Raw genomic sequence first — 23,263 nt, forward strand, 5'->3', positions numbered from 1 at the left:
AGGATTTATCAGAAGATTAGGTATGCATATTAACAGTATTAATATCAAGTATTACATTGAGAAACACATTGTTTATACTTTTGTAATTCTCATTCTTCATTTAATAAGTATGCCTCAAAAATTAAAGTTTAAAAATTTCCCCAAAAGCCAAATCTAAGATGTTTACTGCCCACTCACTGAAGCTTTTGAAAAGTTCTTTTGAAGTTAATTGTTCCCATTGGCCTACTAATATCCAGATTCAACATAGTGATTCTTGTGTTTCTACCTAAGGATATTTAGGTAGCTAGGAAAATAGCTAGTATTTCTAAATCATGTGTTAATTCTTTTAAAAGAAGAAAACCTGCTGTTTCCTGGAATCATCACTGATAATATAAATAAAATCCTTTAATCCCAGAAGCCTGCAAGAAAACATCTCAAAAAATAAAATCCTTCCCTGTAAAGTCTATAATATAAGCAGAATAGGCTTCAGAAAATAAGAAAGAACTTGTTGCATAACAGCATTTGCAGCACCATAAACTCTTCCCTATAATATGTTAGAACTTTAAAGTCTTAGTTCTTTAGCTGCATCAAAAATACTATGTATAATGTCTTCCCAGTAATTTCTTAAATAACAAAATTTTTTCTTTACTTAATACATTAATATTCTAATCTCCTTTTCACTCCAATGGTAAGTTTGTCTTCTTTTCCTTCTTTGTTTCATGATTCATTTTCTCTACAACTCCTTTGTAGAGAATTTGAGGATGAGGTGGGTGCAGAGTAAGAAGAAAGATCTCTTTGTTAAAACCTCTTGATATTCTATGGAATAAACTCCCTCTTGATATTGTATGCAACAATTAGACACAGTTTGTGAAACTCTTAATAAATTAATAGAAATGGAACTACATCTTTATGTATGTATTTTTTGGTAAGCATGTATGTATAATTTGAAAGTATTGAAATAATTACAGCTCATAAATGTAAGGAGTAAGTACACACACACATACATGCTCAGATACATACAAGTACTTAAAGATAGTAGTAGTTATTCCAAAGTGGGTTTTTTGCCAGTTTGTAACAAGTTCTTGAAATTCATTATACCAATGACCTAAATGAATAAATGATCTCGGTTCTGCAGATGACTGGTACAACACCTTTTCCCAACGAGTGGTATTAATTAATTTGTGGAGGACTGGGGAAGAGGCAACTACAAGAAGAAAATTATGATAAAAAGTTAAAAGTCAGTCTGTTTAAAATTGGATTGCACTCTTATCCCAGAGGTGTTCTTTTGTATTTCCTCTTCAATTGCATATCTGAGCATGTGAAACACGTGTATTATCTACCGGCTATATGGCCTTATATATGCTATTTAAAATGATTTTCACTTGTTGGGCTGTTCTAGGATTGACTGATTAATTCCATCAGTCCAGAGAGGTTCTTTCTTCTCTTGTTGTATTTGGTCTTTTATTCCAGTGATCCCAGGAGATTACTTTGCTAATGTGTGTCACATTCTTTAGATATTGTTAATTATGCATTTCATTAGAGAAGAGGTAGAAGTCTGCAGTTGAGAAAATAAGTCTTTCTTTTCAATTTCTTTTCTTTTTAGGAATACTGGGATAAAACATAGACTGTCTAAGGGAGGGCCTTCAGAGGAATATTTTTATCTTTCAGATAAATACAAAATTATCTTTGCTGTATTATCAGCACAGATGAAAAGGAAAAAAAATCTTAAAGAATTTTCCTTACTTCCAATATAATCAATATCATTGTATAAACTTAAAACAAACTAACTATATGAAGCACATGATTTAAGATGAGAGGCTGAGAGAACTGGGCTTGTTCAGCTTGGTGAACAGAAGGCTTACAGGAGACCCAATCATAGTATTTTAAAACCTGTGAAAAGGCCATTAACCTGGCTCTTCATAGTGGCATGCAGTAGGAAGATGAGACAACAGAAATAAACTGAAAAAAATACAGGTTCAACATGGATGTAATGGGATTTTTTTTCATTATGAGGACAAACAAACATTACAATATATGGTCTAGAAAGGTTGTACAGTTTCCATCCTTGGAGGTTTTCAAGACCAGACAGGATAAGACCTGGTTTTACCTCATAACTGACCCTACTTTGAACAGGTTGGACTAGAGACCTCCTGAGGTCTCTTCCAGACTAAATTATCCTATGATCTTACGAAACAAATGCAAAGCACACAGGAGTGCAATTACTACCCAATGAAAATTATATGGCCAAGAAAACATAATTTAAAAAGAAATATTAAATATATCTTGACCCCTGGAATGTCATGTGTATTTTATCTGAATGTTTTCATCTACAGGAGGTGCAGCACTGGATCTACAGGCTTGCCCACCCAAACCATTCCACTGGATTCTTGACATGAGGTGGCTAAACCTAGTGGAATTGAGCAAACTTCCACAGTTTGCAGAAATTTTGAATCAGGTGATATCTACTAAATTATCTTTTTAATGTTAATAACCAGTTTCCCAATCATAATTGTGCTCCCATATTTTACCTGTGGAATGCATGAGAGGTGTACTTAAGAACAAGGCCAGAGATAATACAGACTAAAGGCATAGAAATGAACAGTTAAGTGGCATGAATGGGGGTATATTTATTTGCTCTATATTTTTTTATCTGCTTTATTGTATTTTGTATTCTAGTCATTGAGATAGAAAGAGAACAGGAGCAAAGAACTAGCAAGAAAGGAAGTCAGTGACAGAGAGACAGAAATAAGGAGAAAGGATAAAAAAGTAGAGGTATCAAAAAGGCTCAGAAAGTTAATCTATGAGTGTCAGGTTTTAAATTACAATGTTTTGTCTTGAGTCTGACAATTTTACAAACAAATTGTTTGCTGTTTGGTTTTAAATACTCATTTCCATTACAAGATTAATTAAGGTATGATGAACTAGCTACACAAATACAATTTATTTTATTGGCATATACATGAACTTGTATGTACATAGGCTTGTACCATGTTTACATTGGTAAATTTATCTCTTTGCTGGTGTAGTTAAACACTCCCTAAGCATTTCTTTTTCTGTACCTCCTAACCACTCCTTGTTAATCAGGCTGATAGCCAGGACACTAAGTTCTTGTGGTTACAGCATTGGTCAGCCAAGTCCCTTTTGTGATGGCATTTAGTGTCCTGAAGGGTAGCAGAGATTTTATCTAAAGGGTGTGTCTGGAAGTGGTCCTGGCTGTTTTCTAACTCTGCATCAAGGCAAGATCTGGATACATACCAGCCCATTTCCTCCAGGTTTTGGTTCCTGCAGGTATCAAACCAGAATATTGAGTTAGGACAAAATTGGAAGAATTCTAGTTAGGTCTTCACTCTGGGGTGTTAGGACACAAGAACTCAAAATGCCACTGTACACTTGCTAACATTATTTAAATTTAACCATGGGGTTATGAATTATGTATTTTTCCTTTTAATTTGTAGATTGTAATGGGCCTGTTATAGAGCTTTTCTAGAGTTGGTGCTAACAAAATTTTAGACTCCAAAATACTTAGGAGATTATGTTACCCAAAAGGCCTCTCTTTTTATGAATCTTTTAGCACTAACTTAAAATTGCCATATATTTACAAGTTGAAGTGACAATTAGTTGGTTTTAGTAATAGATAGAGATGGAATCTGGGAGAGTGCCAACTAGGTTACAATAAAAAATGGAAATAACATCTTTTTATTACTTATTTGCCTCCATTAGATACGCCATTCTATTTGGCTCATCATATTACATACAACTGTTTCATTATTTACTTAGATAGAAACAGATAATTATTTAAAGTAAGAAAAAAAAAGCTTGCAAACGGTATGCCCAGTTCTCAAAAGATTGCCTGTGTTTTTCTTTTTTTGCCTGTTACAATTTTTTTTTCTCTAAACATTAAGTCCTCTGGTCCCAGATGCCTAACTTAATTTAACAAGGGCATATTCCTCTTTAAATATTTAGATGACCCTGTTACTTTTCACAATATTATTACTTCCAGCTGTGCTTGAGTGACAGATGGTACAAAGAAATATGTAATGAAAGCTTAATGGTTTTACTGAGTCAACGAAAGATCCTTTAGCTCAGTAATCTATCTCTGGCTGTGGCTTAGCTTTGGGAAGGTACCTCCTCTGAATACTCTCATAGCATCTGCTCAGGTTGATGTCAGTTATAATGTAGAACTCAGCTATTTGCTTATAAAGTAATATTATTTTGTCAAACTTGGTTTATAGTTCAGAAAGGAGTATTTGGTGTTTAATAAGGAAAGTTTTATAAGGAAACTCTTGGAATGAGTTTCATTATAGGAAATACGTGGTTGGAAGAGGTCCCTGTATGTTCATTTCTCAGTCCTCTACCAGTCCATTCTTGGCTTACATTGTTCTGAAACTACATCTATTTGAAACCAAGTCAGTCAGCTGGACAGAGCTCCTTGGTGGGACTGTATTTCAGAACAGGTGGTATCGGTGTGCTCCTTGTTCTCTTTCCGGTGATCTCAGAATATTGTGGTAGTTGAATCGATCTCAGTGACTGCATAGAAGGTTCAACTGCATCGCAATTTTCACTATGTTCTGTCCACCAATATCCCTTCTTGTCTTAGGTCATGGATTCTAAGAGATGCCTAAATAATTATATTTGTGGTCAGATTTATTCTTTCTCAAGTCAAAAGGTTACTAGAGTCTATTATTTTTAATTTTGTTATTCTTTGGCTGGCTGGACAGTACTGGTACAGATTTTTCTATTCCTCTTGGTACTTTGTGATCAGAGGGAATAAATTTATCACAGTATGTTCCTTTTGTAGTATAGAATCCTTCTGCTAATTATTGATTTTTCTTCAGTAGCTTCATGTGTTTGGGAGGGGAATCCATGGATAACTGATTAGCTTAAGAGCCTGCATCTCAGTACTAACATTTCTGGTTGTCATATCCTAATAGCAATTTACATGGCATATGTCTTAAATGCTGTAGATTCTTAATGTTACTTGTAATATATCCTAATTTAATAACAGACTGTCATTAAAATATACATTTACAACAGGATTTTACTACAACTGAAATATATTTATATGTGTGTTAATGTAATAAATTTAGATAGACCATAATGAAAAGGGATGGAAACGTTGGTTTGATACGGAGGCTCCTGAGGAAGAAATTATACCTGATGGATACAATGGTTCACTTGATACTTTTCGCAAGCTTTTACTCATCAGGTGAGCATCTTCAGAAATTTGGGAAATAACATACTTGGTTCCATCATGTGTCTCAGTCTATCAGTATGCTATTATGATAATAGCATAATTTAAAATTAGTTTCTGGGTGACATGATATATTTAATTCACTCACATGAAATATGATTTAATTTGCTTACTTCAGAGTTAAACTCTGAGGAATCTAATTTTTTATAGCTTTGCTCTTATGTCATGGCAAATGGAAACTGGGAACCACATTGCAGCCTCCTCCAAAAAAACACTAAAAATACAGAATAGTTCAGATTGTTTTCAAAATTATTTTTAAAAAAATCTTTTAAAATGAGTTATTTTAAATAACTTTAATTAAAAAAAAAAAAAGATAATGCAAAACAGGTATTCAAAAGTGCCATGGTTTAACCCCAGCTGGCAACTCAGCCCCATGCAGCCACTGGCTCACTCCCTTGATTGCATAGGGGAGAGAACTGGAAAAGTAAGAAAACTAGTGTGTTGAGATAAAGACAGTTTAAGAAGTAAAGCAAAAGCCATGTACACAAGCAAATAAAAACAAGGAAATCAATCACTACTTCCCATCAGCAGGCAGGTGTTCAGCCATCTCCCGGAAGCAGGGCTCCATCATGTTTAATGGTGGCTTGGGAAGACAAACGTCATATTTTCAAATGTCCACACCTTCCTCCTCCTTCCCCAGAGCTTTATATGCTGAGAATGATGTCATATGGTATAGAGTATCTCTTTGGTCCTTTGGGGTCAGCTGTCCTGGCTTTGTCCCATCCCAACTTTTTGTGCACCCCCAGATGAGTCACTGGTTGGGTGGTGTGAGAGCAGAAAAGCTCCTGGCTGTGTAAGCACTGCTCAGCAGTAACGAAAACATCTCTGTATTATCAATAGTGTTTTCAGCACAGATCCAAAACATAGCCCCATACTAGCTACTATGAAGAAAATTAACTCTATCCCAGCCAAAACCAGCACAAAAAGCCCCCTGTGAAAAGTGTGGTATAAATTATTTTATTGCATCAGCTAAGATCTCTGTGGCAGGGCTTGGGATAGAATGGATTTCCCCAAAGCAGTATTCAACTGCCTGATGCATGAGATCATATCTTCCTACATTCATTGTATACTTTCCAAGTCCTGCAACAAATAAATCAGAGACACTACAAAAAACCCAACAACATTAATTACTTGACCATGATTTGTCTTTGGAGCAGATTCAACCTGTGCAGTAAAAAAAGCCAGAATCTGATGGAAGTAGTACTGTATTGTCATAGGCTATGCACCCTGAAGGGGGAGGGGAGCATCTAAGTCCTAAACATTTAAATAATATGCCTATAAATGAGGTTTTGAAAGGTCATGACTTTATCCAAAAGTAGTTGTTTGGGATTTTTTTTTCCATGGGAAAAATAACAACTCATCCCCAACACAAATGCAATTCAGTGCAAGAGGGTTCAGCCTGTACCCTAAAAGACTAACAGATGCAATGAAACATCTGCAGAATTTCACTAAAGGGCAAAAATAATGTTACATTTTGCTACTTGTGTTCTCAGAATACAAAAGCTCTGTTTAAAATTAAAAATGACCCAACCTGGTAAAGGTACCCAGAACAGAAAATTCCAGTGCAAATAGTTTAGTTAAAGCTAAATTGTAAGTAACTGAAAAGTATTGAAAGGACTACCAGCTCTGTCTGTTATTACATCTGTAAAGACAACCTACAAACTCACACATACATATGTGTGTGTGTGTATATGCATATTATGAAGCAAAAATCTCTATTGATAAAAATGGAATTTCTAATATAATTCTGGTCTTTCAACAGGAAGAGGCAGTGAATTTGTATCTTTGTATATATTTTAACTTCTAGATCTTGGTGTCCAGACCGAATGCTTTCCCAAGCCAGGAAATATATTGCAGATTCCTTGGATGAGAAATATACTGAACCAGTCATTTTGAATTTGGAAAAGACTTGGGAAGAAAGTGACACACGAACACCTCTCATCTGTTTCTTGTCTATGGGATCTGACCCAACATTTCAGATTGATTCCTTGGCTAGGAAGCTGAAATTGGGTATGAAAGTAATTCTTCGTTGCCTTGTGTTAAGTTACAGAAGAGTAATGTAACTGATTTCAGAGATTTATTTTTTTTCTGAAAAGTATTTCTTAAATTTTGTTGCACTATTGTTTGTACCTGAACTATCATCTTAGACATAAAATAATATTTTAAATAAGAGATGGTATTCTGAGAATCATTCTGTTACTGTTGGACAGTATGTTTTCAGTTCCTTTTTTATAAATTGTTATCATCCATCCCAGTGATTATATTTTTTTAATGCTTATCTCTAAGACAATCTTTTTTTTTTTTTTTTTTATTCTGGCATGGTGACAATACTGTTTTCTTGTTTTAACTCTTAACTGAAGGTAATGTAAAAATCAGCATTCTGCTTAAAATATTACTTTGTAACAAAAAATACCCACAAGATCTGCATTTATATAGTCTAGACTTTATGTCTGTGTTATATGGAAACTTTGAAAAGATGTGCATACAGAGTTGGAAGTAGATTTATATATTCATGATGTTACTCACATTAATATGTTACAAATGCAATTTTACAATTAAGCGTTGTGCTCATTTATGTAGTTGTGTTATCTACACGTAAAAAACCCCCATCAACTAGGTTTGTATTTCAAATGCTGTGGCTTACTTGGCACAAATTCCCATTGGCAATAACATTAGTCATAGTCTTTCACTCCTAAAAACACTGTAAATATTGTATTTTAATGCTTTTTTACAGAGTTTCAACGTTTAGAAAATTTATACTTAGTAACATCATATGATGGTGAAGGGATTCTACTTTAAGTATATATTTCTGGAATAAAATATACTTAATTGTGCTGTATTTATATCACTGGGTTTTAGACTGAATTGGAATTCTTTTTCTCAAGAATGTAAGTTCATTATATACTGTTAAATATGTTGTAGAATGCAGGACCATCTCTATGGGTCAAGGACAAGAAGTTCATGCACACAAATTCATAAAGATATCAATGCAACAGGTGAGAAAAAATCACAGCAATATAAGTTGATTTTATATTCTATTATTCTTTTACACCTCTTTTGCATGCCATCTTTAATATTTTGCATTTTCACCATACCATCAGGCATATCTCAGGGTAAACAAGTCTCCTTGAGTGTCTGAACTTAAAAACATTCCCCTGTGGGATATTTATGGGCTTGTGGAGTCCAAGTCAATATTTCTGGCAGCAGTGATATTGAGCAGCTTTTCAAAGGTAGCACATTCCATTCTTTTCACTATGCTGTTAACCAAGGGTAAAAGGACATCTTGTCCTAGTTCTGTCTTGCAGGACTTGCAGATCTCAACTCTACTGGAAATCTTCCCCCCTCCCCACCCACTTCCCCTATGAGAGCTACCTAGATGTTACATAGTTTAGTATATTAAAATGGTGAGTACACACATAGCTGAAAGCTGTAGATAGGGAAGGATGTGCTGGCTCCTAATACCACCTCACGTTTCCCTCACATCTGTGCTAATGAGAGGGCCCCTTGCTCACCAGCAACTGTTTTCCATTCTTTGTTTCTTTAATTGCCAGTCCTTTTGGCTTTGAGTCCCAAGGATGTCTAAGAATTGCTAAACAATATTTTAAGAATTTTTCTTTGAAGTACTTTACTGTACTTTGTTATGGCAGATTATTTTCTCAAACAGTAAAAACATGAGAAGTCTAAGGAGTAGCCACAGAAAGATGGCAACTGAAGCATCAGATACCTTCACACTGTAACTTTTATATTGTAACACAGTCTGGTGAGCTGAACACTTCAAAGAGTTGTGGACAATGTTGCAAATAAGGACATACAGACATAGTTGCCTGTAAACTCAAAATATTCAGGGATTAGTTTTATGCCAATATTCTGCATGCCTAGAATATCTCCACTAACAGAGCAGAAGACTGCAAGTACTATATTGATAAATGAAACATATTTGTCACATGACCATTACCAACAGTTAGTCCTTACTAAACCAGGAGTACAGCACTGCTTGTGTATATAATAATAATTATTATTATATACTTAATATATCAACTAAAGAAACAACCTGAACTGACTTGTGTTCAGTAAAAGTTTAATTGGTACCCTATTACCTATTTGTTAAGCAGTATATGCTTTCATACCCACAGTGGGAGTATTCATCAAAAATTAGATAAAAAGCTAAAGATGGATTCGTTATGAAGGTAAAAACTTAACTCCTCAGAATATGTGACATTCATTAGATTTCCTGGGTCTCCGTCCTCACCCATTAGGGTTCTGGAAGCACAAATGGTGAAAACGAGATCGCAACACAGAATACTCTGCAAGAACAAATGTACTTTTGAGACTGTTGCAGGTCCGTGATCAAGATCACTTCAGATTTCCATCTGAGCTAAACATTTGTCACTTGATTCTCCAATGTTTAATCATAATGGGATGAGGAAATGCTTCTTTAGACTTCTACAAAGTCCTGTTGTCTTAATCTGATAGACTGAAGTGCTTCAGAGCCTTTTCAGGACTTCTTGCCTTTCATACAGAAAAGAGAAAAGGTCAGGGTATCGGTTCAAGGAATTCCAACTGTATTATAGAATCATTGTCCCCCTGTACTCGGCACTGATGAGGCCACATCTGTGTTCATTTTGGGCCTTTCACATCAAGAGGGATGTTGAGATGCTGGAGCATGTCCAGAGGTGGGCATTGAAGCTGGTGATGGGTCTGGAGCACAAATCTTATGAGAAGCAGCTGAGAGAACTGGGGGTGTTTGGCATGAAGGGGAGGAGGCAGCTGGGGAGGGACCTTATTTCTCTCTACACCTACCTGAAAGGAGGTTGTGGGTGCAGGGGAGGGGTCAGTCTCTTCTCCCAAGTAACAAGCGATAGGACAAGAGGAAGTGGCCTCAAGTTGCATCAGGGGATATGTAGCTTGGTTATTAGGAAGATGTTTTTCACTGAAAGGGTGGTGAAGCACTGGATCAGGCTGCCCAGGGAGGTGGTGGGTTCACCATCCCTGGAGGTGTTTAAAAACGACATAGATGCAATGCTTAGGGACATGGTTTAGTGGTTGACTTAGCAGTCCTAGGTTCATGGTTGGACAAGATGACCTTTTAAGGCCCCTTCCAACCCAAATGATTCTATGATTCTATTCATAGAATCGTTCTATGATCATAGAATAATTTAGGTTGGAAAAGACTTTCAAGATCAAGTCCAACCCATCCTGCAATGAGCAGGGACATCTTCAACTAGATCATTGCATTCTATCTGTAAGATAACTTCATTTGAGGCAAAAATAAAATATTTTCAGATGATATTAATTCATCTGACCATAGTATAGTCTTCTTCATTTGTTGTTTTCTATTATGGACATATAATACTTACATATGGCCTTTACTGCACACTTTCTACTGTACAATCCAAGGTTCTCTAGGTAATGCAGCCTTGGTTGTGGAAGTTCTCTATATTGGATCCCAGTAACCTCTCAAATCTTACCAAATGTTGTGACAGTACTGGAATATAGATGTACACCACTTTGAAAAAAGAGAAAAAAGAAATCCCTTTAGAGAAGATGGATTTTTTAATGATGTGCAAATGCACGTGTATCTCATACTTCTTTGTGTTTGTATATCTAGAATGGTCATCATCAACTTCCAGTTCATTGTAATGGTGAAAACTGGGGCATCCCTGCCTTTCTTTTGCCCTTAATTAAAAGCAGAAGGATACTCAAAACCAGCACTCCAGTAGAGCTACTAGTAATAATTTCTGAACTAAATGACTTGGTGGTGCACATGTTTTACAGAGAGAGGGATATGTGAACATCACATTTGAAAGAACAAAACAGAATTAGTGAATATGAAGACAAATATATGGGGTTTTTTCCTACCTCTGGCCAAAAGTATATAATATGATTAAAACTGCTGTGCTTGTTACAGATAGATAAATTTCAAAAACTGACCCTGATCCATTCGGAAATGTGACAGGTTGATTAAAGATCTTCCTTTAAAAAATGGATCCCCATAAAAGAAGGAAAAATATGCCTTCATTTAATCTTTTTTTTTAATATCTATCAATTCACCATAAATATTTCAATTGTATTTTGTGGCTAAATGTTATTTATTCCTTTTTAAATGAGCTAAAACAAAATTGCCAAAATGAAATTATAAGCTGTAATGAAATCCACACATCACTGTTTAGAGCTGATTAAATAATGTCCCATTTTAATATCAGGCTTCTGATTCATCAGGCTTCTAAAGTGATGCCACAAAAGCTGATTGAATTTAATTTCATAAGAAGAATTGCAGAGAGATAATAATAAAAATAGAGCTTTCATGCAATATGAGAGTTGAATAAGATCAAGATTAATACGTGGAGGTTGAATTTCATGCAATTGGATTTATTGCAGATAAATGAATTGCAGTTGAAAAGTTTTAGAGTCTTGTTGCTATCTCTTTACACTTACTTCAGATTATGTTATTACGAAGTTTTAAAAAAGATGTGTTTCTTAGATTTCAGCTGTTACTTTTCCACCCACATTCTTTTGGATCTGATGGCAGGATTGCTCATCACTGGTGTTTTGCTTGGAGAGGACAGGAATTACTTCTTTTTGCCACTAGGTAGCACTGATACTTTACTTAGATTAGTGGTTCTGGTTATTTTCAACGAGAACAATCAGACGTGGAAATAACTTTTGCACTAACTTTTCCTATTTGCTTTAACTGCCAATATCATATCAAATCAAATGATAATACATATTCAGGAACAGATCAAAAGTAAAAAACAAAACAAAACCCAACCAAACAAAGAATAATTACTTGCAAGACCAAATGTGCTTCTAAATATAGACAGTTGGTTTTAGCATCATGAATAACTTGTTCTAAATTGTATATGGTAATAGTCTATATTCTTATTTAGGGAGGCTGGGTGTTACTTCAGAATTGTCATCTTGGACTGGATTTCATGGACGAACTACTAAAGATGCTTCTTACTGCTGAGATACAGGATGAGACGTTTCGAGTTTGGATAACTACTGAACCACATCCTAAATTCCCAATTACACTGCTACAGGTTTGTTCAAATTCACTCTGGTACCTCATGCCATCAAAATTATTTGAATTAAGTGTGAAAACAGAAATTAAATAAATGGGGGGAAAACCTTAGAATTCAAGAAAAAATGAACCTGTCTTACAATGCAAATATTACTTTAAACAGGAAGGTTACTTACCAGTACTGGAAGTTCTCAAAGATGCACTGCGTATGTGTGAGTTCACACTAATAAGAAACACTTGCATCAAAACTATCAGGCTTTACCTGATACCCTTTTTTGCCCAGCCAGATGCCTTGTGAACAGATTAATGCCCACAACTTGCTTTTAGACTCTTTCACCAGATTTCCCTATCTGAAATAAAGGATAAAGGGGACAGAACATACATGGACAGCACATCTCAAAGAACATCATCTACCAAGAAGTAACTTGTTTCAATTTGGATAAAATCTAAATGGTTGTTCTGTAGGTCTCAAGGAGACATTTTTCATCGGTAAAATCGGTAAAAAACAGGAAAATTGCCTAAATTCTTACAAAGTGCATTTAAGTCATTTACGATGCTTCCTAGCACTCTCACACCTGGTCATAATGCTAGTTAATATCTAGTGTAATAGCTGTGTGTTGCCACTTCTGTGTTCATAGACCCCTTTCCTCTTAAAAACAGTGGAAGTCATCTTACTGGTTCTCCTCCTTTCTAAATAAAAATAGATACCATACCTGATATCTAGGATGTGAAGGTGAGGAAGGGTTCCTTTCTTGAATGAATCTAGGAGACAACCTTCGGTAAGAAATTTATATTGCCATGGAAAACCACTGTGTGTAAAAAGCTAGCTGTATGGACCTACGTTCTTTTGTATTCTCTCAACAGAAAATTAAATCACCCTACATCTTCAAGGGGTTTATGAATAGTGAGATATATAAATGTACAGCTTGCTAAAAGTGAGAATAGAGAACTGAGAGGGTCGCTAGATGAATCTTCACTGCATTTATCTCAGATGTTTCACCTGTGATTTGCCAGTCTATAGTGTCACATTATGTGTTAAAATCTTAACATATTTAGGGATTCCAGAAAATGAATAACTGACAAATCAAAGGTCAGCTCCTTCTCAGAGGAAAGGAGATAATAATTACCTTTTTTTTAAATCCAGAACACGCATCAAACACTGAACAGGATATGCTTTGAAATGTGGAAAGACTGGTTAGCAAGTGTTCCCATTCAGTCCAACACTCTAGTGTGTTCATGTGCAGATAAGTCCTTACAGAAGATGGGCTCATATCTGAGACAGCTTGCTTGGGCTCTGGAGCCCAAAAATAATTTTGAGAGACTGAAGTTGAAAAGTCATTCCTTAAAAATATTTGAAGTTCTTTACCACAAATATGCAGACAGTAAAACTGCCAGGTGAATTACTTGTTCATTAATGCCTTCTGTTAAGGGTCTCAGAAGTAGAAACAGCTCAGAGTCACGCTTGAGTTCAGCCCACGAGCAGCCTGGCATTTGCTGTCCTTTCAATGCATGCTGCCGTGCTACCCAAGCCAGCCAGACAAGTGCTTACTGTTGGAGTAGAAAAATACTTACTGTTTATTTGGCTTTCTCCAGCATTCCAAAGTGTCTCAAGGAAAGATTCTGGTAAGGCCAGTCTGTGTCTGAACTAACAGATTCACGTGTTCCCCATGATTGTTACCTAGCACTGGAGTTCTCTGACATGAAAACCTGTGTTAACTAACACTCTCCCAAGTAATGTGCAGGTATAGTTTGACAACCAAAATTTTGTAGCAACTATTCCCATTAGGCAGTTTGCATGAATCTAAGGGGCTGTAGCAGTTTACTGCCACAAGTGTGAATTCCATGCCTGCTGACCAGAGTGGTCAAGAACATTCTCTTGCAAATCTAATTTACTGCTGCAGACATAGCCACAGGGTCTAGAGTAGCCACTGTGAACACATAGATCTGAGCTGAGGATAGGTGAGATTTCTTTTTATTTACTGGGAAATCCTGGGACCAGACAGAACAGAGTTGTTGTCATCTACTCTGGGTAGCTCTTTTCCATCAATCATTGAATTAGGGGTAGAGAGCCATATGATGTGTTCTGATAAGCATGGCAACTGCTTCCAGGTTATTGATGAAAATTCTTAGATCCATGGACAAGTGACAGTGATGGTTCTGACCAACATGAACTAAAGCTCTATGTTCAAAATCTTTTGTTGGTCTAATCTAGTATGTACTCCTTTTATGCAGTTTATAGTAAAAATACATATCAACTTTGTATCTACAATGCTTCAGATATTTACATTTTATTTACAGCTAATAATTGTGACGTTAGTATGTTGCTGCTTTTGTTTCAGTAAACAAATTCAATTCCTTTATCTTTTTCACATGACAGATTTCTATAAAGTTCACAAATGAACCTCCCCAGGGTATACGTGCTGGATTGAAAAGAACATTTTCTGGAATTAATCAAGACCTGTTAGATGTTAGCAATATGCCCATGTGGAAACCTTTGCTTTACACTGTAGCTTTCCTGCATTCTACTGTTCAGGTATTTCTTATAAGGTTTGCAAATAGTGTTACAATGTATGCAGTCACTTTATCAGAGGTTCCTGAAATACACATTCTGATATTTCTTGTAGCATAATGTTGCAGGGCTGAAGTTTTAATTTCTATAATCTGTACTGCAAGGTTCCTTATTCTCGTAATTGTTTTATAAATTTTACACAATTTTCATACTATGGACATTTAGAATGAGTTTCTTTCTCACCTAACTTTATCTGTCTAAGAGATAGTAATTTGGTATAAGGGCAAAAATCTCTCTCTGTAGTCAATAGAAATAGAGAGGCACTCTGAAAAAGAAAATCAGTTTATCTGTCTTGGCTATCTCTCTATAAGAGAGCAAATTATTTTCTAGAGATATATCACTCTTTCTGTCCATTGATTTTAGGCAATCCAGATGTCTAGCTTAGAGTAGCTGTCTACTTTCTAGAATGCTAAAATTAAATAAAATTCTCTCACTTAGCATCTTGTTTTTATCTTATCTATGTCAGTGTGTTTTCTACATTAATTCCAAAGTGAGCAAAATTATATTGATACCTTGTACTTTAAAGATATATTTTTTAAGATCACAATAAATATCAACATTTTGAGCTCTCTGAATACACCTTCTTTTCATCAAGAATGTCAAAATAGTTATAGAATACATTTAAGCCTTAGGGTCTGTTGAGCTACTCCTATTTTCAGTGTTGCAAAGACGGTGAGAGAAGGACAATTTGTTGGAGGTCCCTATTAAGATACAGTATTCTGCATTATTTTCCTCCTTCTACCTTTTTATAAACAGTGAGTTGTTCTGTGCACTGCCTCAGGATTACACTGTTCTTGTGAAACTAGAAGACCCAAGTTTATTCAACCATCAGTAATTTTAAAAATTATTATAGCTATTCGTCTGTTCAGAAAATTTATTTATGAATTACGATCAGCAAGCAATATATATACGCTGCCCTGACATTAAACTGACCAATTCCTAATATCCTTTGGCGATAAGATTGCTATGATAAATATAGATTAAGTAGTAATTCAGAGAATTTGGCAGAAAATCATTATACCTTTCTGCAGGGTATTATTGGTAAATGCTGTCTCATCTGCTTATAAACAATACTTGATTTTGAAAAATAGAAGGTTTTTTTCAGTTCTAATTCTTTTTAACTATTGTAACTAAGGCACGTAAATGTTACTTAATTAGATGGCAGACTGTCAGTCATTATTGAACCAGTAATTTAAACTCTAATAAATATGTTATCACTTAGTTAATTTTAGAACGTCAGTATTATGCTGTTTATTCATTTAATAAATGTCAGCAGTATTCAACAATTTAATTCTTAACTTCTTGGATTAATTTGTTCTACATTCTGAAAAAAAAAAATCATTGAGTGATGTAACTGAGGTGGCTAAAACCAAGTTGTGAGAAATCTAATAGTTTGGGAGGTTTCAAATGTTTCATCTCAGATTATATTCTCTTTTATAGTCAACTGTTTTACTGTTACTGCAAGTATTATAATTTCATTTTCAAATGGGTATGCAATAATAAATTTGAATAATGTAGTGGTGGCAGCCTTATTATAAAGTTGTGAATTATGAAAAATATGTGTTAAAAAAATACAGTGAAACCATAAGTCAAAAGGGGCAACCTAGAAGCCTTTGGATAACTGAGCACCAATACAGGAGCTTGAAAAATTGAAACCATCATTAGTAGGCAGTATATGTAGAAAAAAATGAAAACCTATAGAAATCAGAATTGTTGAATGTGCTGAAAATGCAGAGATTTGGCAAATCTTTAAATTAATTAATATAGAAATCTGATCATCCATACAGACATGAGGCATTTCAAACCTATGACTGATGACATTGATTTATCCCTGATGGTGTAAATAAAAAAGTTTGTTTATTACTGATATGTATGAGGCACATAGCGGTTTCCTAGGCTACCTTTCTTCTTCAGTTCAATTCTTTACTCCACTATTATTATTATTACTATTATTGAACTTTAATAATAAAACAAAATTATGTAAACATGTTTGGTTTTTATTGTATTCCTAAGGAACGACGCAAGTTTGGGCCTTTGGGTTGGAATATTCCCTATGAATTTAACTTGGCAGACTTCACAGCCAGTGTTCAGTTTATACAAAATCACCTAGATGAATGTGACATCAAGAAGGTGAATACTAAAATTTGCATACAGTATATTTAATTGCTTTGTATAGCATCTGTAATTTTTTTTCTTTTGTTACTATTTATAATAGTGCATCCATTGCTGTTCTTTCAGTGCAGCTTCTAATGATCCAAGTTTCAGATTCTCTGTATGAGTCAAGCTGAAATATTTTGGGTGTCTATCCTCCACGTAAAAATATGTAATAGTTAAGAACTTCTGCATTCAATCTTGTTTTTTTCAGTACCATATCCAAAATATTGACAGGTCTATAGAATATCTGTTTTGGAAAGGGAGCTAAAATATTTACAGAGTTTGACAGTCAATCAAATATCTCTTTGGCTGCCATTTGGTCTTCTGTTATTTATCAGGGAATAATGTAATAGAATATCCATTCCTTACAAAGCAGCATTTTGCCAATAAAGAACGATGAGAAACTCGGTGCGGGGAGGGGCGGGGGGTGGGGAGAGAGGGGCAAAAAAAAGAAATAGGAGAAGCAATAGCAGCTGAAAGTAATTTTAGGTCACACGAGTAATAATAAGATATATTTCTAATAGTGGGATCAAGCCCAACTACTGTAGAATTGTAGAGCTGAGCTCACAAAATACATTGGAAATAAAGTGTTACTTTTTCCTTCCAACAATGATCTTTGCAGTTTAAATTTCAGAGCCTTATGAGCTTCAGATGATGTTGAAATTACAGGCTGGATACCTTCTTTTTATATGTTATAACTACAGTCTCTCGTTTGCTTTACTTTCATCCAGGGGATATCGTGGAAGACAGTACACTACATGATTGGAGAAGTACAATATGGAGGCCAAGTCACAGATTACTTTGATAAGCGTCTTCTTAATTGCTTTGTAAAGGTAGGAGACCTTGAAAATACAGTTATTTGTCATTTTTTATTGGCAGCTGCAATACAAAATCGAAGACTTCCTTTCTGCTGAATATGCATGTCTTCACAGTTTAGAAGACTCCTCGGAGTGAACTGATTTTTTCAAAACATCATTCTTTGGCAGTGAGGTTCTTCCCCTTGGTTTCCTTTTAGTGAGGATCAGCAATTAGTAAAATGTTAGCTGGAAGTCAAACTTAGAATATGTAGTTCTTAATGATTTACTTGTGTATTCAAGTAAAGTTAAATATAGTAGCCAAAATATTTTATTCCCTAAGAATAAAAATGAGCTTAAAAAACCTCTATGTAGCAAAGTAATTGTGGGTTTTTTCCTCTGGATTTTTCACAGTTGTGGTTTAATGAAAAGATGTTTGACAGCGCCTTCTGTTTTTACACTGGATATAACATTCCAGCATGCAAAACCTTGGAAGAGTATTTTGAATGCATCCTGTCACTCCCTGCTGTGGACAGCCCAAAGGTCTTTGGTCTCCATCCCAATGCTGATATTACGTAAGTAGGTCCCAACACATATTGAAAACAGAAACCTTTTATTTTATTATTTGGAAACAAAACCCTATGAAATACTCAAGAAAAGTATATTTTTCATAGGAAGGCTAGGGTTCATGTGAATTTCACTATTGAATGGCAACACTTGACATGTATGTACATGGTTATGAATGCAGTATCTTCAGCTACATTTTACATATTCTTTTAAAGCAGTTGGAATTCTTATTAGTCCCCATGGGTTTAGATTATTTTTTTTAACATTTGAAAGCATTATAGAACTTTTATATGAAGATATGATACAAGCTTCTATACAGTGCAACTAGAGAAAGTTTATAATATCTGCCTTCTGATCCAAGTAGTATATTATTTTTCTGTGTACACTTGTTAAATGATTCTCTGAATTGTCATTTGGTTTACAAGTATGCTTTTGGATGTAAGTACAATCTTTTGTTGGCATCAGTCCTGCCATTTCCATTATTAAAAGAGGCTTTTCAACCACACTAAGTACTATCTCCATTTAAAGTTTTATCTTTGACTTGATTCACTTTTTCATTCCAATGTATGTAACGGTTGACTTCTGTTTCCTTCTAGTGTTATATGCCCTGTGAAAGGATATGAATCATCATTATATTTTTTTTCACGGATGTTCTTAATAATTCTGCCATGAATTATTGCATTTTCATTATGCCCACATTCATTGTTTGTTAACTTATCTTTTTGTATTTTTAAACAAAACAAATGTTACTCAAGTGCCCAGCTGCTGTGGAAACCTAGTATCTTCTAAAATTTTTTAACAAAACAATAATTTCCCAAAATTTTTCAGTCTCAGATTTCAGAGTCTAATGCCATATCAAAATCCCAGTATTCTAAGCATGCTGGGAGAACAGTACAGTTTTATTGTCAGTTCTGCCTAGCACCTACCATTGTAAATATATACTTCTGAAAAATCTAAGAGTAGGTTCTGTTTCAAGTCATTCTGTGATACCTGCAAGACCTCCCTTCCAGAAGTGATTAGAGCAGAGCCAAGATTTAACAGAAAACTAAGTCCTGAAGAGAGAGATAATTTGGATCCAAATTAGGCTTGTTAGGAGGGCTGATTTACAGAAGAAAACTCGAGGGTAACAGTGCTGGGTGAGTTTTAGTGAGTAGGAACAGCTCTTTAATTTGTCTCTAGTACTGAATTTTCCTTCTACTTGGTACGTCAGCATATTCCTTCTACTTTAGTCCTTTTCCTGGAGATTTTCTTTTGTAGATATTTCTTTAGAGTTTTGGGGGAAATGTTCAACATCTTCATGCTTTTTTCCATGTCACAGTCTGTTATAGGCAGCTATGCATGTGTCTGTCTGAATTTCATCTTTGACACACTCGCCAAATGGGTTAGCATCGCATACAATATAAAAGTTGCATTCAAATTATCCTTAAAATATCCTATCAAGTAATCTTGGAGTATGCAGAAAGCTAACTGCTAGAATTGGAACCCTGAGACAGCCAGGACCTCTCCATGTTACTATTACTGAGGACAAGACAGATCTCTCACTGGTTTAGTGGGACAGTTTACCAGTTCAGCCAAAAGCTCGATCCATTGGTTCCTTTGAATTGGATCCATTGAAGCTATAAGACTTCACTGAATGTCACTACTTCATCCACCTGGGATTAACACCTGAAATCACTGCAATTGGTTTTAACTTGCTATATGAATCATAGGCTCTGCTAAAGCACATAGATAACAGGCACCTGAGCAGACAAGGAATATCCTGACCATCATGTCAAAACCCCTTCTCCACTTGGTTCCATACCGAAGCCTTAAATCTAACTGAATTTTCGTAAAGCTAAAGCAAGCTGTTATTAACCAACTGGAGATAGAGCAGAATCTCCCATTGTCCTCTGGTGAATGTAAGGTTCTGCATGTTGCAATAGATATTGCTGTTTTCTACCCAATACTGAGTAATGCTTCGGTCAAACTGCATTTGTTCTTAGTTTTAACTATGAATACAGAAAATTCCTAATGGCACAGACTCCAGCTACCATACTATAATAGGTTGCTGAATCCAAATGCTGTAAGAAAATACTCTTAATAATAGTTTCTGGAGCAAATAAAAATCCACAGAAAATTCCTTCTCTTTTTCTTCTTATGACATGAGTTGCTTTTCAATAGGGCTTCAGGAAAAAACGATATAAACAGGTATACAGTGCTTTACCTTACATGCTTACTTTGAGGCAACATTGACACTGTAAATGAGATTCATTTAATGTTGCTTTAGCTTCCTTTACCATTACTCAAGACTTCCTTTACTCTACAAACCTGTGCAATCTTTTTTTCATTATTATTTGCATCTATACTTCAACATTTTATTTGCAATGTAAAGGAAAGTCAGGTTTTCCAAAGCCCAGAAAAATTTTGTTTCAGAGTGTCTTTTACAGTCATTGTGTACAGTCACTGTTACATGAATGAAATTTCTTGTTTCTATTTTCTTTTCATTTCCATGCTGGAATATTATTTTTAATTATGTACACATTGAGATGCATGTTTGTCTTTTCTATTTTTGATTTAAAATTCTTTTTTTTAAAATAAAAAAGAGGTTTTATATAAAACTCTTCTTGTTCAAACTGCTGTTGCTATTCATGTTTGCTTCTTTACACAAGATTCAGGCAATAATTTCTCCTCTCCAGAAGATTTCTAGCTTGTGTCATTGAAGAAAGGAGTATTACTTACCTTTGATTCTGCTCCTTTCTGGTTATTTTTCAAAAATTGTTCTCTGTTTTTCCCCAAAGTTTACATATTGCCTATTTTAAATTGTTTCTATTTTTGTTTAGATTTGGGGAAATACCATTTTTATAATTCTGTAATATTTTATAATTTAATTGCTGTTATAATCACGGGATCTACCCCTTCCACATAGAATAGTTTGACAGTGGTATTGGAAGGACAGTATTTGCAGTGTGAGGAGGAAGGTTCACATGTCTCTTATCACTAGTAGTTAGATCACAAGACCCAGAGTAAAGATTATAACCACCAGTTTGTCATCCAAATTAGGAATGAAGCCATGAGTCCAAGAGAAATTTGATTTTATCCAACCTTTCTGCTCATATGTGGTCTTGAATAAATTTCTCATTCATTAAATAGGATCATAAATAGAAAAAAAAAGCTTGAGAGTTCTGAGTCTGAAGTCAAGGGTTATTAAAAACTGCAAAAGCCCCACCATTCCTACATTCACAGGAAGAAATTGTATCCTCTGAGACGCAAACTGCCAGTAGGATTTCTTCTGTTTTTCTGATGTATAATCTTCCTAATTGCATTCACAGTGTGTGTTGAAATGCTGCAGTATCTAGCTTCTGAAGTCTTATGATACTGTCCCCAAAACTCTGATGTTTTAGGAGTTCATGTGTTCTATCCTGCAGCACAATCCTTGTGTTCATGCCTTATATAATTATGTATGACAAAGTATATTTTCATAGGAGGAGACAGGTGTTGTATGAAGGTTGAAAAGTAAAACTGACATGCAAAATTATATTCTGTGTCAGATGCATGCCGTATGTTCCTTATGTAGCTGATCCTATAAGGTAAAAGGAGGCAATGCCAGCACGGCAGTACCAACATACTGTTATGTTTCCTTTCTTACTGCCTTTCATAGCTCTATGCCATTAGATAGCATTGCAAGAAGAGTACTCCTATAATTCTGCTTGTGTTGAAGGACTGATGTGGTCTACTGTATTTTACCATCAAATGCCACATTAATTTAATTCACTTTTTTGTATTGACTCGGATCATAAATTTACATTAGCACTGCCAATGCTGTACTATGGAATAGAAGGTTTTGTTTTAAATCTCCAACATTGTAAATCTAGCAGCTTTTCTTATTAATACTGAAATACCTCAAAGTAGAATTAATTTATTAATTAATAAAGGGGCAGCTTCCAGAGTTCTGCCTCCAGCTTTTCCATCTTCTCCATTCCACTTTTAAGAAGCAACTAAATGAGGGAAATATTTTTCCTTGCTACAAAACCTTTGTTGCTTCTTCCCAGCAAGGAAGACTGCGACTGTTTAGAAGTCCTTGTCAGGCATATGCCATTTTCTTGTCTTTCCTCAGAATCCCTAGAAATCATGGCAGGATTTTCTGCCACCTCACATTCTCAGCTTGCAGAACTTCTTCTTAGCCCTGAATGAGAAAAGCAGTAAGTATATAACAGGATGTGTGTGTGGGAAATTCATATTCTTTACAAACATGGAAAAAACAAATGTTCATGATCAATGTGTTCAGCCTGGGGCAGGATGTGAGGGAAAACTATTTCTTAGGGGTTTTGATTTAACCTGATGAGACAGCATGTTTTTTCTCCACTTTCAAGTTGTGCATTCTACAAAGTATCATTTGACTATTAAAAAACCCTATGTAATTTATAATTCTTATCCTCTCAGATACCAGAGTAATACAGCAGCTGATGTTCTAGATACTATTACCAACATTCAACCTAAAGAAAGTGGTATAGGACCTGGAGAAACTCGTGAAGCAGTTGTTTATCATTTAGCTGAAGACATGCTAGAGAAACTTCCTCCAGATTACATACCTCATGAGGCAAGCTAATCTTAGTTATTTTCTTTCTGTTCTCTCTGCTGAGTTTTCACATAAGGCATTCCAAAAAAGAAACCCTGAAATGTAAAGAAAGATCATATAGCTAGTAGCAGATTCAGGCAAGGAACCAACATCTCAAAGTTGCATGTGAAAACAGAAAAAGATCAGTCTTGACTTTTTGTGACAGCAGTCTTCTGGGCCTTCTGGGTGAAGTCCTATTCTAGCACAATCATGAGTAATTGTGTAGTATCAGACACACAAAAAAAACCCAAACAAAAAACCCCAAACAAACCACCACCAACAAAAAAAAAAACCCAAAAACAAAACCCCACAAACCAACAACAAAAAAACCAAA

The 23,263-nt window shown here is 35.1% G+C and overlaps 1 protein-coding gene across 1 annotated transcript in view; it reads left to right on the forward strand.

The window, feature by feature from the left end:
* Positions 1-23,263, forward strand: part of DNAH8 (dynein axonemal heavy chain 8) — a 137,324-nt gene that overhangs the window by 109,932 nt on the left and 4,129 nt on the right. The window contains exons 76-85 of the mRNA XM_040612234.1: positions 2,313-2,434; positions 5,067-5,185; positions 7,038-7,240; positions 8,153-8,226; positions 12,118-12,270; positions 14,629-14,784; positions 16,834-16,950; positions 17,706-17,807; positions 18,183-18,343; positions 22,755-22,911. Of these exons, the coding sequence (XP_040468168.1) occupies positions 2,313-2,434; positions 5,067-5,185; positions 7,038-7,240; positions 8,153-8,226; positions 12,118-12,270; positions 14,629-14,784; positions 16,834-16,950; positions 17,706-17,807; positions 18,183-18,343; positions 22,755-22,911 (1,364 nt within the window). The remainder of the gene's footprint in view (positions 1-2,312; positions 2,435-5,066; positions 5,186-7,037; positions 7,241-8,152; positions 8,227-12,117; positions 12,271-14,628; positions 14,785-16,833; positions 16,951-17,705; positions 17,808-18,182; positions 18,344-22,754; positions 22,912-23,263) is intronic.

This window comes from Falco naumanni, chromosome 12, assembly GCF_017639655.2.
Source record: "Falco naumanni isolate bFalNau1 chromosome 12, bFalNau1.pat, whole genome shotgun sequence".
NCBI lineage: Eukaryota > Metazoa > Chordata > Aves > Falconiformes > Falconidae > Falco > Falco naumanni.